This window comes from Drosophila busckii, chromosome 2L (genome assembly GCF_011750605.1).
Source record: "Drosophila busckii strain San Diego stock center, stock number 13000-0081.31 chromosome 2L, ASM1175060v1, whole genome shotgun sequence".
NCBI classification, from domain to species: Eukaryota; Metazoa; Arthropoda; class Insecta; order Diptera; family Drosophilidae; genus Drosophila; species Drosophila busckii.
In genome coordinates, this window is record NC_046604.1 from 9,095,689 (window position 1) to 9,110,135 (window position 14,447).

The 14,447-nt window shown below is 37.7% G+C and overlaps 7 protein-coding genes across 7 annotated transcripts in view; 4 read left to right on the top strand and 3 right to left on the bottom strand.

Moving 5' to 3' along the window:
- Positions 1 to 103: 103 nt before the first annotated feature.
- On the top strand, positions 104 to 1,936 carry LOC108608170 (sorting nexin-17). Its single transcript, XM_017999427.2, has one exon. The coding sequence runs from the start codon at positions 262 to 264 to the stop codon at positions 1,729 to 1,731; it is 1,470 nt and encodes a 489-aa protein (XP_017854916.2). The 5' UTR covers positions 104 to 261; the 3' UTR covers positions 1,732 to 1,936.
- A 977-nt stretch (positions 1,937 to 2,913) lies between these two features.
- LOC108598181 (putative mediator of RNA polymerase II transcription subunit 15) lies at positions 2,914 to 4,596 on the top strand. Its single transcript, XM_017984800.2, has 3 exons — positions 2,914 to 3,059; positions 3,244 to 3,526; positions 3,920 to 4,596. Exons 1-3 carry the CDS (start codon positions 3,043 to 3,045, stop codon positions 4,055 to 4,057), a joined length of 438 nt encoding a protein of 145 aa, XP_017840289.1. The 5' UTR covers positions 2,914 to 3,042; the 3' UTR covers positions 4,058 to 4,596.
- Positions 4,597 to 4,672: 76 nt separating this feature from the next.
- On the bottom strand, positions 4,673 to 5,621 carry LOC108598170 (thymidylate synthase). Its single transcript, XM_017984789.2, has one exon. The coding sequence runs from the start codon at positions 5,581 to 5,583 to the stop codon at positions 4,684 to 4,686; it is 900 nt and encodes a 299-aa protein (XP_017840278.1). The 5' UTR covers positions 5,584 to 5,621; the 3' UTR covers positions 4,673 to 4,683.
- Positions 5,622 to 6,454: 833 nt separating this feature from the next.
- LOC108594263 (60S ribosomal protein L7) lies at positions 6,455 to 7,523 on the bottom strand. Its single transcript, XM_017979389.2, has 3 exons — positions 7,465 to 7,523; positions 7,095 to 7,393; positions 6,455 to 7,020 (listed from the first exon to the last, which is right to left on the bottom strand). The coding sequence occupies exons 2-3, from the start codon at positions 7,391 to 7,393 to the stop codon at positions 6,561 to 6,563; spliced, it is 759 nt and encodes a 252-aa protein (XP_017834878.2). The 5' UTR covers positions 7,465 to 7,523; the 3' UTR covers positions 6,455 to 6,560.
- A 140-nt stretch (positions 7,524 to 7,663) lies between these two features.
- LOC108594264 (RIP-like protein) lies at positions 7,664 to 8,459 on the top strand. Its single transcript, XM_017979390.2, has 3 exons — positions 7,664 to 7,859; positions 7,911 to 7,976; positions 8,031 to 8,459. Exons 1-3 carry the CDS (start codon positions 7,743 to 7,745, stop codon positions 8,457 to 8,459), a joined length of 612 nt encoding a protein of 203 aa, XP_017834879.2. The 5' UTR covers positions 7,664 to 7,742.
- A 10-nt stretch (positions 8,460 to 8,469) lies between these two features.
- LOC108608542 (probable isoaspartyl peptidase/L-asparaginase GA20639) lies at positions 8,470 to 9,701 on the bottom strand. The gene is made up of 3 exons (XM_017999962.2): positions 9,693 to 9,701; positions 9,595 to 9,636; positions 8,470 to 9,518 (listed from the first exon to the last, which is right to left on the bottom strand). Exons 1-3 carry the CDS (start codon positions 9,699 to 9,701, stop codon positions 8,541 to 8,543), a joined length of 1,029 nt encoding a protein of 342 aa, XP_017855451.2. The 3' UTR covers positions 8,470 to 8,540.
- A 1,169-nt stretch (positions 9,702 to 10,870) lies between these two features.
- The window catches only part of LOC117134867 (ATP-binding cassette sub-family C member Sur), a 51,482-nt gene continuing 47,905 nt past the window's right edge, over positions 10,871 to 14,447 (top strand). Inside the window, 1 exon segment of the mRNA XM_033294193.1 lies at positions 10,871 to 11,046. Coding sequence (XP_033150084.1) covers positions 10,871 to 11,046 — 176 coding nt within the window.

The following is a 14,447-nucleotide window of genomic DNA, read 5'->3' on the forward strand; positions in this document are numbered from 1 at the left end:
CATTAAACTCTAAAATTACTGTTAGCTGCAATATTAAAAAGTACTTACAAAAACGTTAAAGTTGGCGAGAAAATGGCTAAACTGGCTGATCTGATTGGTAGAGATGTCGCTGCTGCTGGCAATTGTTTAATTAAGTAAACTTTAATCTATGTAAAAAGAGGAACGCTATTGTGACAAATCAGCCAACTAAAGGCTGATTGACGTCAATGAGGCGCAATTAGTGCAACAAACAAATAAAATATAACAACGGCAGCAACAACAATGCATTTCTCAATACCAGATACACAGGAGACATATGCTGATGGCAACAACAGTGTGGGCGGCGCCTCGCCCACTTATACAGTGTTCAATATCTACATAAATGGCAACTATCATTGTTGTTTGCGCTATAAACAATTGCATGCGCTGCATGAACAATTGCGTAGACGTCGAGCTGACGCACCGCTTCCAACATTTCCACCCAAAAAACTACTGCCGCTAAGCAGCAGCCAAATAGAGACAAGACGCGCGGCGTTGGAGCACTATCTGCAAATAATTGGACAGGATGCGCGCATAGCACGTTTGCCCTATCTCCAGCAGTTCTTGCAGCGCGCTCAGCTGGACACAGCGCTGGCGGAGGGAAATATCAGCAGTGAGGAGCAACTGCAGCAGCTACAAGTGCAGGTCTACAGCGGCGGCGGTGGCAACGGCACCGGTGGGCAATTGCTGGTCAATTGTCATGTGCAGCAGAATGCCAGCTCACTGCTGCAGTGCGTTACACGTGCACTAGATCTGCCCGATGAGCTAACGCAATATTTTTGTCTCTATCTCATGCGCGAAGAAGAGGATCAACAGCTGCTATTGCGTCGCCTTATGGACTTTGAGGCTCCATTTATAACACGCCTGCATATGCAGCCCTGCCAATTGTTACTGCGCACCTGCTACTGGAATGCGCGCTACGATGCCAAGCTCTTGCCCAATCAAGTGGCTCTTAATTTGCTTTATCAACAAACGCTTGCTGATGTGTCACGTGAATGGATCATCTGCGCGCCAGAGATGCGGCATGAGCTGCGCGCAATACAGCTGCAATCGGGTCCTTTGCCCTATCTGGAGCTTGTGCGTCAGCTACCCTCCTATGGCTGCTTGCAGTTTGGTACAGCACAAGTGGATTATCCACAGGCAGGAACCAAAGCGACGATCATCATAGGCAATGGCGAGCTAAGTCTACGCACGGACCGAGGTCCCAAGATATATGAAACGAAATTTCGTGTGCGCCGCATGCGTTGTTGGCGCGTCATTGCCATGCATAATACATTCGAGTCGCGGGATCAGCCCTCGCAGCTACAGCTGAGCTTTGAGTATCTGATGAACAAGCAAACGCTGCGTTGGATTACAATTTCCAGTGACCAGGCCATGGTCATGTCTGTCTCACTGCAGGCCATGGTGGATGAGTTGCTGCTTAGTGAAAAGGAATGCGAACGGGAACAGCAGTCAGAGTCGGAGGCAAGCACTTCTACTGGCATCTCTGAATCCAGCTCCTCCACGCCCAGCACTAATTCAGCCACTAGCAGCTCTTCCTCAGCGCTGCATCACAGCACGCCGCCTGTTAAATTTTTAGCTCAATGCTCCAAGCAGCAACATAAGCTAACCACGGCACGTACCTTTGCGGCTGTTTTCTTCCGCAACGATGAGACTGCAGCTGCCTCGGTGCGCAACGAAGCGTTCGAGGGCATTGGCGACGATGATCTGTAAACTGTATGTAAAAACCATCCAAGGTGTTTTCTTTGAATGCCTGGCTCAAAGCATCATTAATTAATGAAATTGTAAAGTGTTCCCTAAGCTAAATACTAGATGTCTCGCTCAAGTGCTGTAAATGAATCATTCATTCGTGAATCATTGTCAATTTTCAAGAATCTATTACCAATTTAAGAAATTCTAATGAAATCTAGACAATTTTATGTGCAATTCATTTACTTGACATTTTTTAAAGTATGTTGAATTGATTAAGTTTTTTATTAATGTGTAAATATTTTGAAAAATATGCAATTTTTTAATATTTTTAAACTGATTTAATTTTATTAGACTCTCGTACACTAGGTTTTTTTATATTAAAGACTGTTCAAGCATTTTATTTTTATGAAGATTTTATAATTCCAGTTTTAACAAATTGTATAAAATGAAAGATCTATTTACAGCACTACTGTATTGTAATTTCGTTAGTGTCCAAAATAACTTGTTGTTTACTTGACTGTACAAATACTGACAGATCAAATAGTTTTAAAAATGTTGGCACAAAATCTAAACGTTTTTTGTGTAATTGCAGCACTTGAACATAGAAATAGTTAAGTTACTTCAAGTCCAAACAATCTCTATCTGTACCCCTACTGTAAATCTCCCAGGTGCTGCCAAAAAATGTTATATGTCTGTATGGAAGCAAATGTGCATTTTATTGTTTTAAAGACATACGTAGTAGTTTAATTATCAGAAATAGTACATATGAGATGAGAATCATATTATCAACAAGATTGATAATTGATAACCATTGTGTTGTGTTTTAAGAATGCTCAGTAATCTTATTCTTATGGTAAAACATTTAAATGATTACAAGTGTTTATAGTTTATAAACTTTGTACTATACTATTACTTTATTGTAATTCTTTTGTAAACCAATTTTTTACATGCTGATTACTCTCTAAATTTCCTTTTTACAATGTATGTACAAAATACTATGTATGCGCATCTATTTTTTAAATTTATTATTAACAAAGTTGAACAAAGTATATATGTTATGCATTTCATAAAATAAAAATAAAATCTGAAACTAAAAGCAATAACAAAAATGGTTTTAAATTTCGTTAAAGACGATAACAGTAGGCCAATGCTTAAAATCGACTCGTTACTAAAAGCATCGATAGTTTCTCATCTCATTTCACTCGTTACTTTTCACAAGTAGTTTTATTGAGAAACAAGGAAAAGAAGAAAACACTAATTTACATTGTGGTTTTTACTGATAATTGAGCGCAAACAGCAAGAGAAATAACTAAATTAAACGCCGCAAACAAAATGGAACGCAATAATGGGTAAGTTCTTTGGCGAAAACAAAGGGATATGTTGAATTTAACGCCTTAGCTGACGCATACTAATTGAAAAAAGTAAACACACAGCGTGTGCTTCTGTATGCGTTTGCCTATGCTCATGCGAATGTGTGTGTGCGAGTGTATGTGAATAATAGATTGACATATATTATTTATATTTATGTTGCAGACGCTATGCCTATATACGACGCCAGGGCAGCGGTGGTAATGGCCCACATAATCACCATCATCATCATAATAATTCAAACTCATCGGCGGCATCCTCAAATGCATCACACAGCTCACAATATTCCAATAATAGCATCAATAATGCGGCAACAACAAATAACAGTTCGCTATATGCATCTGCAGTGTCGCAACAAAATCAGCCGCAGCAGCAGCAGCAGCATCAAAATTTGCCCATATCCCAGCATGATGAATTGATTTTATATATACGTGAAGCTTGGAACAAAGTAAGTGGAAAGGACTACTAAAATTTTACTGATCGAGAGTACTTATTTAGTAAACAATCGCCTAATCGTGAACTATGGGTTAATTTATTCAGTTAGTTTTCTTTATTAATTCGGGTTTAATGTCCGACTTGTGTCTTCATCATAAATCCCCGGGATGTGGACTTTTCGTCATGCAAAATGACGAAAAGTCATATCGAGTGATTAAGTGAAAATAAATATAAAAATAAAATACAATTGGAGCTCGGCTAGACCTTTCGGAAACTTGATGGTGCCTGGCCGGGACATTAAAAATTTATTTAGAGTCCGTGCCCATAAACCACAACCACTAAGCATACAGCACATAACGCTTGATTAGTTTGGCATAACTAATTTAATTTTTGTCTTCTTTTCAAGGTGAACGAGCAGGGCACACCTGTTATATACTGTAATGAATCTGACAATCAATTGAAAAACTTCAAGCCATTCAATTTGGAGGAATATTGGGGACAGCGTCTGGTCCAGAACATACATGTAACCACCACACACCAATAAAAGCGCCAAACCGTCGCACACAGACACCCACACATTCAAATTTATTCACACCCACACACAATACAGGCTAAAGGAGCATATTAACGTTAGTGCATGCAAAGTGTTTGACAACAATTGATCGGGACAATTGCCAAATTTCGTATAATGAAGGATGCTGTTTATACACAAATTGACTAACAATATTTTTATTTGTACATTTTTTTGTATTGGACTTCGTATGTTTTTGTTGTAAAATTAGCATTTGATTGGACTGAAAAAAGAAAAATTTTCAAAAAATTTCGTATGTGTCTCATGAGAATATGTAAACTTTCACACTGCCAGCTGAAAGGCGCGTATATTGTATGGTATATTAGCAATACAATGTTTTCCTTTTAAAACGGCATCCTTTTAAAATTAATTTATAGTCTTTGACCATTTTGAAAACGCTCATACAAACGTATGCTTTTCAAAAGGCTGAAAACCCTTTGGATTCCATATTTCAAAATTGCATGTACGTTTGCGTGTACATTTAATTAAATAAAATAAATATTAATGGCAAACAAGAGTTTCCCTTAGGGCTAGATGGAATAACGAAAAAAGACAGCTTAATTGGATTAAATAGTGTGTATAGCTGTTTATTAAAACTTTTAAACGGCCATATCCATTTTAATGACAGGCGCTGGGTCGTAATCTTCTATCTTGAAGTGCTCATAGGTAAAGTCCTCAATATTCTTAACCTCGCCCACAATTTGAAGTTTGGGGAATGACTTCGGCACACGTTTGAGCTGTTCTCTCAATGGCTCCACATGATTCTTATAGACATGAGCATCGCCAAGCGTATGGATAAAGTCGCCTGTCTTCAAGCCCGTGACATGGGCTATCATATAGGTAAGAAACGCATAGGATGCAATGTTGAAGGGAACGCCCAGACCCATGTCGGCGCTGCGTTGATAAAGCTGACAGGAGAGTTCACCATTGGCCACATAGAACTGCACCAGGCAGTGGCAAGGCGGCAGTGCCATTTTGGGTATATCAATGGGATTCCAGGCGGACATTATGATGCGACGATCAGTTGGATTCTTGCGCAAGGTATTAATAACCTCCTGGAGCTGATCAATGCCTTGGCCGCTGTATTCATCATTACAGGTGCGATACTCCGCACCAAAGTGACGCCACTGGAAACCATACACGGGACCCAAATCACCTTCCTCACGGTCCACAAAGCCGCATTTATCAAGAAACTCACGATTGCTGTTGGCATCCCAAATGCGCACGTTCTTTGCCTGCAGCAACTTGGCATTGGTCTGGCCTTTAACAAACCACAAAAGCTCCTCGATAATGCCGCGTACAAATACCTTTTTGGTGGTCAGCAGCGGAAACGAATTCCTAATGTCAAAACGCATTTGTGCGCCGAATATGGAGAGCGTGCCCACATTAGTGCGATCATCGCGTTGTACACCACGCTCTATAATCCGACTGACCAAATCCAAATATTGTTGCTCGTCAGGATTAGCATGAGCTTGCTCTTTAGTAGGACTATTTGGCATTTTGCAAATTTACAGGTCTGTTTACTTAAAAAGTGCGAAAAAGCGCGCGAAATATCGATGTAAATGCGGCAAAAATTAAAGCTTTCGATAAAACTAAAGATATACATAATTTGCAGTAATTAAAATACGTATTCAGCTAAATTATTCTTAAACTAATCGATAATTTTATTTCATATAATTTAAATAATTATTCGCTCTACAAAACATTAATGTACGTTCTTAAAAATGTTTCAAAATCAGTAACTCTTAATGTTTTATTTAAATGAACCCTACATTCAATTTAAATATATTTATCGATTTATCGATCGCTGAGCATAGTTATAGTTTTATTATTAATTTTATCTATGAATTGTATCTTTAAATTTTCACATTTGCCATCTTATTGAATTTATTTTATTTATTGAACCCTTAATATTTTTATATCATGTTGTTATCAACGTGTTAAAGGGAAATTCCTTTCAGCAGCCGGCAGGTGTCATAAGAGAGTAGTGCTCTTCGAAACTTTAGAGGATGCCCGACTGTCTTGATAAATGGATTCTTTTTCCGTTAATTGCCAAAGAGGTGGACAAAATGGAGAACAAGTACATAGAATAAAAAAATCTTTCATTGTTCTTGATAATCGAGTCTTTCTCATACAATTTTAAGCACATGAACCTATGTATTTTAGCTGTCTAATCGAATTCATTAACTTCAACATTCAACTCAAACGGTCCATTCAGCCTTAGAAGACTTCTCAAGGAATACATCATACGATACGTTCTTATTTCATAACAGATGTATCCTATAGTCCATGTAGATTATCTATAAAATGATAAGAGTATATCCAAAATCCAATTTCAAAATCTGCCCATTAAATTAAAAACACTTGCACTTCTTAACGGCAGATTGGTACTTTAAAAAAAGAATTGAAATTTATTTCTTTCGCTGTTGCCAGACCGTTATTGTTGTTGTTTTATACTAATAACATCGCTCTTGACTTAGACCATCTTGCGCAGCAGTCTGTTGATCTTGTCCTCGCGGTTACCAAAGTCACCACCGTTGACGTAGTGATTGGCCTTCTTGCGCCAGCCACCAGTGGGTGTGTTCAGTTTGAACGGCCACAGGAAGTTGGAGGCATACTTGAAGTTGGGACCCACGGTGAAGATCTCATGGACCATATCCTCAACGCACTGAATGCTGTGTGCCTTGCGCATTTTACGCTCGATCACAAAGTTATCGCTGATTGGCACACGCTGACGGTTGTGCTTGACATAACCGCGCTTATAGATGAGCTCGCGCACCGACTTGAGATTGGGATAACCCCAGGTGATGTAGGGCTCAGCAATGCGCAGCATGTTGATGGTAGCCTTGTTCAGCTTGATGAACACGCCATTGTTGATCTGGCGCAGACGGAACAGCTGCAGGACCTTACGTACCTTAGGTGCGACCTTGTTGATACTGCAAGGCAACAACAAGTCATGTTATTTTCATAACTCAAAGCGAGTTTGCCGACGGCTGGAATTTTTACTCACCCACGAATACGCACGACGAAAGCCAATTTGGCTTCAGCGGGCACGTAGAATTGGTTGCGGCTCTTGGCCAGACGACGCAGCTTAATTTCACGCTGGTCAGCCTTGATGTACTCGTTTTGGTACTTCTCAGCACGCACCAGATTCTCCTTCTTGCGCAGAGCAACGACGGCGGCACGCTTCAAGCGACGTTTCGTCTCAGACGCACGTTTGCTGATTTGTTTCTTGCTGAATTTCAGCTTGGATTCCGGCACAGCGGGCAGCTTTTTAGCTGCTGGTTTCTTAGCGGCCGGGGCTGGCATCTGTTTAAATCACAAATTGGTAACATTTAGCACTGTTTTTGTTATGAAAATTTGAAAAAGTCGACACTAACCTTTTACTAAACACTCCGCACGTTGGTAAAAGAAAGGGAAAGAAAGAGCGGAAGTTCGATACACGCCATGTTGCATCTGTCAAAAAATTTAGCAAAGCAACCCTGTGTGGTAGTGTTGCAAAAGCGCGAATTAAACAGCTGTAATGCTAAACGATAAAATACTAAATCATGTATCGATTAATAACAGCTGTTTATTTCGTTAGGCTGCGCGCCCAATTTTCGTGTTTTGCTTTGTGTTATGCTAAACTGTTGTAAATTAATTTGAACTGTTGACAAAAATGCAGTGTCCGGAGAGCCCTGTATATAATACAAGCGTAGAGCAGAAGCGACATGCTCAAAGTGTAGCCAGGCAGCAGCGTTTGGGTACACCCAAGTTGCGCGATTTACTGCGTGAGGTAAAGAGTATATCTCGTAGATTTATAGTATATTTTCTAATTTATTTGCAGAAATGTCGCATACGTATAATAAATGCACGCAAGCATAGTGCGGATGGCAATCGCCAAGTGCAGCTGGTAAGCGAATTTATGTAAATGATATTTTTATGCTGACTAGACTTCAAATCGCAGTCGGAGCTAAATGAAATCTTGCGCCAAGAGCTAAAAGATATGGATAAAGACTTGGAGTTGGAAGCACACATCTTTGAGGAGCTGCTGGCTGACATAAACGAATGGTATGCGTTGCAGGAGCAGCATGTGGAGACCCTTTACACAGAGTCCGGCGAGGCCGAGCCGCTGCTGTGTCCTGTTTGCTTGATTCAACCATTACAGCGTCTCAAAGCTAAGGCGTTATATACATGCGCCTGTGGCATACAGTTTGAACACGCAGCGGAGCAGGAGCAGCTAAAGCAGCTGCTGCAACTGCGTGTCAATGAGCACGAACTAAAATGCACACAGGCCTTGGGATTCTTTATAGAAACGTTGCCTGCGTCAAAGCGTCTGTTTGCCATTTGTGGCTGCTGTGATTATCTCAGCCTGCTATGCAAGCAAAGCATTTAATTTATATGTTTAAGCAAGCTGACTGCGCTCAGTACTTTTATAAATTTTAAGTAAATGGTTATGTAAGCAATTGCAATTATTCTAATTGTTGGCCACGCGTGGCTCGCCCACTATTTCTACTTCATCTTCGTCTTTATCAACGCCAAAGTGTAGTTCCTCGCCGCGTTGATAGGCCCAGGACATGCGCTTGGATGTAAAGTAAATGCCCAACTGTCCAAAGTGATCAATGCCTATAATGCCAGCCGTCTGCTCAAAGCGTGCGCTCATCTGCTGCAGCACTTGCTGCGCTGCCTGTTGCATGCTACAGTTGCCATGTTGCACCAAGGCCAGCATGCGGGAGACGACATTAAAACGCATTATAGTCTCGCCATGTCCTGTGGCAGACACAGCGCCTGTTTCATTGTCAGCATAAGTGCCAGCGCCCAATAGCGGTGAGTCGCCTATGCGTCCAGGCAGCTTGCCCGTAATGCCACCCGTTGAAGTGGCAGCCGCTACATTGCCACATGCATCCAGTGCCACAGCGCCCACTGTGCCTGGCGAGCCATACAGCATATCCGCACGCGAGCCATTTAAGCTTGCCTTAAAGTCCGCCAATGACTTCTTGGCTGCCTCAGTAACCAGCGCACCTTTGCTTAGTATATCGAAGCCTTGTTGTTGCGCTATATGCATAGCACCTTCACCTGCTATGTACTGATGACGTGTAGTCTCCATAATGCATCTGGCCAGGCTTATGGGATGCACAATGTCGCGTGCTAGCGATACACAGCCTGCGGAAAGATTGCCGCCATGCATTATAGCTGCATCCATTTCCACATCACCATCCCAATTGAGCACAGCGCCATAGCCAGCATTAAAGTTGCCATCTTCTTCTAAAGCATTCACTGCCTGTTCCACGGCATCCAGCACGCTGCCTGTTTGCTGCAGTGCCTCATAGCCACGCCTAGCGGCGTGCTTGACGCCTAGCTTGGCAAAAGGCACTTTGGCATCTGCTATATTACCCGCACCACCGTGCACCAGCACAGTGGGCTCAAACTGCGCGCATTCGCTCAGCTTTGCTGCCTGCGTTTTGATAATTTTTACATGTAAAAAGTTAAATTTTAAGCGCATTTAAAAGCTTGCTGCGTTTGTAACTCACCTGCGCAGGCACAAACAATATAAGAGATGTAACTAACAAAAACTGCAAAAGAACAAATTATTGAGAATTTAATTTAAAAATTTTGTAACTGCACTTACGCGTAACATTTTCAAATGTTCTGCTAATCAAATCAAAAGCCATCAATTTATATCTACAGATAGCCGCTTATCGTTTCAAAAATCTTAACCGGTTAAATTGCTCTTATGCAACAGTTTGACATGCATGCTTGCCAAACTGTAGCGCAACAGGCGGCGACCGGCAAAACAAACTGTAAACAAAACAAAGTTGCGTCATCAGCTAGCCTGTGTGACCGGTAGATACTCTGTAAATTATGTTACACAAGATTATGAGTGGTGAGTTCGTGCTAACTAACTTTATTAACTAAATTATTAACTGAATTGTGCAATTTAATTAAATCATAATATGAAGTATAATTAGGTAAAGTTCTTGTGCATATAAAAATGTAAGCAAAGTTGCGAGTATTGTTTAAATACAAGCTTTATTGTAATTAAATAAACAGAAGCAAGCTTTTAAGCTTACAGCATATCTAGCAGTTGGTCATGCCCATTCGCATAACTTCATTTCGCTTGTAATGCTTCACTTTGCACTTTGCTTAGGTAACAGGGTATAAAGAGAATAAGACAATATAGCGCAATGGAGAAAAAGCATGATCTTGCACGTGCCTGTGCGCTCTCACTTACTTGCACATGCGCTCTCTCGCTCTCTTTTGCTTTTGCACTCCCACATTTACTTAGACAGGCGGCACACGCACAGCTTCTGCTTCTGCTGGCTGAAAGAGTTCTTTCGAAAACGTGAACGATTTATTTTTTTGGATTTTCTTTCAGTACATTGAGTTGCTCCAACGTCGGCGGTTTGTTGGCTGGCTAACGGTAAAAATATAATAATTTTGTTGATCTTACTGCGAATCAGTTGAGACGTGCGCTAAACTTAAATATTTCTCGTTTTGTTTATAGTACAAATAATTACGATTAAAAGTTAAAATTAAAAGTTTTATGTGTGTGCGTGTGTGTGTCTGCTGCGTTTAGCAATTTTGGCTTTTGAAACAAAAGCACAGCAGCAAATAAATTGCTATTTATATATGTGTAATTGCCAAATAATTTGTTTACTTTTCGTATGTATACGGTACATACAGTGCGGTTTTCAACAATTTCCATTTCTCGTGTGTGTGTGTGTCTGTGTGCAAAAGTAAAAATACATAAACAATTTGCTGCATTTAATATGCGCCGTTCTAAAAGTGTTATCTAAAATTAAAATAATGGCACAGTTTTATAATCAAATACGCTGCGATCAGTTAACTGATGCGGCACGTGCCACTTACAATAATTTAAAAACCGATGTTTGTGGTGTAAATAGCACTAAATATATTTTAACATGCTTCCACATATTTATGCTAATTGTTGGTTGCATTTACATTTGGCGTAGATACCAAAAGTAAGTCAATATTTAATTAAGAAACAATTGAAATCTATTTTCCAGCTTGACAAAGACAAATGTGCAATTGAGAAAAGTACATTAAAAATCATTTCAATTCTCATTCATCAATAGCAGACCCACATATAGCGGCACTTGCTCTCTTTCTCTCTTAACAAGCTCATAATTTATAACTCATTGTTCGAAAATTTTTGTGCTATATAAATATGAATTTTCGCCTCTTCTCGCAGTTTTCTACATTTGTTTAAAATTGAAAGCTATTTTAGAATCGCATTCGTTTATGAATTGGAAAATTTCGTGACTAATTGACTAAATTCTTACAATAATTCAAACATCAAACAAATTAAATAAAATGAAGCTTGTTTTGTGTTTTGAGGTTTCAATAAATTTATATATATATGTATATATAAAGGTATGTCTTATGCTTATAAATCAAATCAAAAATGAGTCAAAAATCAACTTGTTGCTGTTTAACATATAAAAAAAAGGGAGCTTGCATTATGAATAACAATTAGACACAAAAATATCTTCTAGCTTTTTTTGTTATTTTTTCTTCTAAAACACATGACGTCATTTAAAATTTTGCTTATGCGTCCAAATATCCAAACACAATTTGTGCAACTTTTAAGTTCTGTTTTTTTTTTTGAAAAATTTAAGAATGTTAGTCAAGTAAAAATTGTTTTGCTTTAATTTCATGCCACACATAGTAGCTCTGGAAATTTGTGTTTAATCTTGGCAGCTGCGACAGCAGTGAAAAATGTTCAGTTTAAAATAGGTATTATACACTAAAAGACTAAAAAGTATTTTTTTTTATTTTTAACGTGTTTTTGTTTTTACTGCAAAATTATGTTGCAATCAATTGTTAAAATAATTGCTCCGGTGCTGGCTCGCGGCATAATTCCAAAATTTGGACATAGTCTGCATCAAAGCGGTTCCAAGACGTCGTTTCCAGCGGTTCGTCTAGTTGCTGGGCCAGAGCCAAAGGAGCAGGTGCCCAAAACAATTTGCGAAAGTCTATTTAAGAATATTAACTTATTTTATTTATAGAACTTTCGTGCTGCTCGCTTAAATCGTCAAGTGGTTTATACAATTTGTAATATTTTTAAGTAATGCAAATCTATAATAAATATGAAAATGCTGTGTGGTCTGTCTACTGCATTTTGAAATTTTTGTCTAAAGCCACACACACTTGTTACGGTTTTCTTTTCAAGATATTTTCACGCACAAGTATATTCTAGGCCAAGCTTTTTATAAACAAATTGCAGCATTTGTTTAAATTCAACGACATGTGTTTATAAACAATAAGCGCATAGCCCATGTGAGGGGATTGGGAGGTGGGGGAGCTATGTATGTAGATTACTCATGTGGCGCTTGGCCAGCTGTCTGGAAGAAAAGAATTGTGGCTTGCCCCAAAAATCAAAAAATCCCGCATAACAATGAAAATATTCTCAAAATTTGTATATTCATCATTTAACTGCTCGCTCTTAGTTGCTGAGAATTGCATTTTGCTGTTGAACACGCTTTGCCTGAAATCCCATGTTGCTATTTACTAATTGTTGCCTCTTAATGCTTCCCCAGACACTTGTCTAGCGATTGAATGACTAAACATTAGCTGCAGCTATAGATACAGATACATATACATACAGATACATTTGTATGCAGTCAGAGATACATTTTCATTTAGCGCCGACGACAACAGAAATACATGAAATCTAAATCTAGTTGCAAAATCATTTTGAATTATTTACTGACAGCCGTGACATAAGTCAAATAAAATATACACATACATATATATGTATGTATTTATGTGTATATAAAATGAATTAGAACAGGAAATCTATTTTTGTCAGTATGAAAGTTTTAATGCTCTACTAAATTTGTAAAGAATGAATGCAAAGTTTTTTGTTTTGAAAACTTAAGCATGCATAAAATTTTCAAGAGTCATAAATTAAATGAAATTGGAGTGTAAAATTTGAAAATGCTACAATGAAATCAAATGCTACAATTAAATTATAAATAAATTAAAACTTTGCAAAAGAATTTTCGTTTTAAATAAAACCATAAATTGCATTTAATCAAGCTAATACAGCACCAAATTGAGATATTAATAAATAAAATAAATAAACGTATAAATAAACAGAATATATTTATTTGTGTTTATTTATATTTGCATATATTTTATTACATATGCTGGAATTTTCAATAATTAAAATAAAAACAATTTGATAATAAATAAATTAAGAAGAAAATTATATTAAAATAATTACAATATTAAACTTTTTTATTTATTATATATTATTATATTAGGTAATATATACATAAGTACATATTTATATGTGTTAAGAAAAAGAAAGTCTTAAAATTAAATAAGCACATATAATATTTCATTTTATTTGTTCGAGAAATATTTTAAAAAGGCGCACGCATACTTTTTTTTTTTTGAACAACAAAGTATTAATTATAGAGCAACTAAATATTCAAAAAATCATAAATTAAATATAAGTGTTATAGTTTACTTGAAAAAATTTAATTATAAATTAATCACCAAATAAAAATAAAATATTATATTATATATAAAATTACTTAAAATTGTTATTTAAATAATTCAAGTATTAAAACAGTGTTTAAGAACAAAAAAGAAAATACGTTACATAATAAAAAACAAGCATATTTATATTATTAAAATTTTATTTTTCATCATTTGTTAAAAAGCACACGCATTATTTTGTATACTCTTTGACATTTTTCAAAAAATTGGAAAAGGGTATCATGAAGTTGTGCAAAATGTATTAACAGAGAGAAGGAGGCGTGGCAGACCTAACAAAGTATATATATTCTTGATCAGTATGACAAACTGAATCGATACAGCAATGTCCGTCTGTCCGTGCGTCTGAATGTGTGAGCAACTGTTTCACAGCAACTATAAGAGCAAGAGCAATTAAATTTTGTATGTAGGTTCTCCTATACCCAAACCCAAACGCTTTTATTTTATTTTTTTTATTTCCTACCAATCCAAAAAAAACTGATTACACCCACAATAAATCAGATTACACCGCAATTAAAAAATATTAATAAAAAAATCTGAAATAAATCTCAAATACGCCTAATCATGTTTTGACAGATGTTAAAAATTTCAGAACGATCAGATAAATAACTTAAGAATTATATACATTTCAAATAAATAAAAATGTCGCTGCCGACGCATGCGGCGGCGTCGCTGGTGACGCTACTGCGAAAACGAGCTGTGACGCGTTGGGTGTTTTGTGTATGTGTTTGTGAGTGCATGCGTGTAATTTGCTGCGGTGATCTAGTCAAAGTGTATGCAAAAGTTGGTTGCGCCCAACTTTAATGCGTTCACTTGTTTATTAACAACAAAGTATCAATTGTAGAGCAACGTCCGT

What these genes read in the sequence shown, in the direction of transcription:
- LOC108608170 (XM_017999427.2), top strand. Translation starts at nt 262, where the DNA reads ATGCATTTCTCAATACCAGATACACAGGAGACATATGCTGATGGCAAC.
- LOC108598181 (XM_017984800.2), top strand. An exon ending in TACGTGAAGCTTGGAACAAA is followed by an intron (nt 3,527 to 3,919) that starts GTAAGTGGAAAG and finishes CTTCTTTTCAAG; the next exon opens with GTGAACGAGCAGGGCACACC.
- LOC108598170 (XM_017984789.2), bottom strand. Translation starts at nt 5,583, where the DNA reads ATGCCAAATAGTCCTACTAAAGAGCAAGCTCATGCTAATCCTGACGAG.
- LOC108594263 (XM_017979389.2), bottom strand. Translation starts at nt 7,393, where the DNA reads ATGCCAGCCCCGGCCGCTAAGAAACCAGCAGCTAAAAAGCTGCCCGCT. An exon ending in TTCGTCGTGCGTATTCGTGG is followed by an intron (nt 7,021 to 7,094) that starts GTGAGTAAAAAT and finishes GTTGCCTTGCAG; the next exon opens with TATCAACAAGGTCGCACCTA.
- LOC108594264 (XM_017979390.2), top strand. Translation starts at nt 7,743, where the DNA reads ATGCAGTGTCCGGAGAGCCCTGTATATAATACAAGCGTAGAGCAGAAG. An exon ending in TGCGCGATTTACTGCGTGAG is followed by an intron (nt 7,860 to 7,910) that starts GTAAAGAGTATA and finishes ATTTATTTGCAG; the next exon opens with AAATGTCGCATACGTATAAT. An exon ending in GCAATCGCCAAGTGCAGCTG is followed by an intron (nt 7,977 to 8,030) that starts GTAAGCGAATTT and finishes TTCAAATCGCAG; the next exon opens with TCGGAGCTAAATGAAATCTT.
- LOC108608542 (XM_017999962.2), bottom strand. An exon ending in TATTGTTTGTGCCTGCGCAG is followed by an intron (nt 9,519 to 9,594) that starts GTGAGTTACAAA and finishes ATCAAAACGCAG; the next exon opens with GCAGCAAAGCTGAGCGAATG.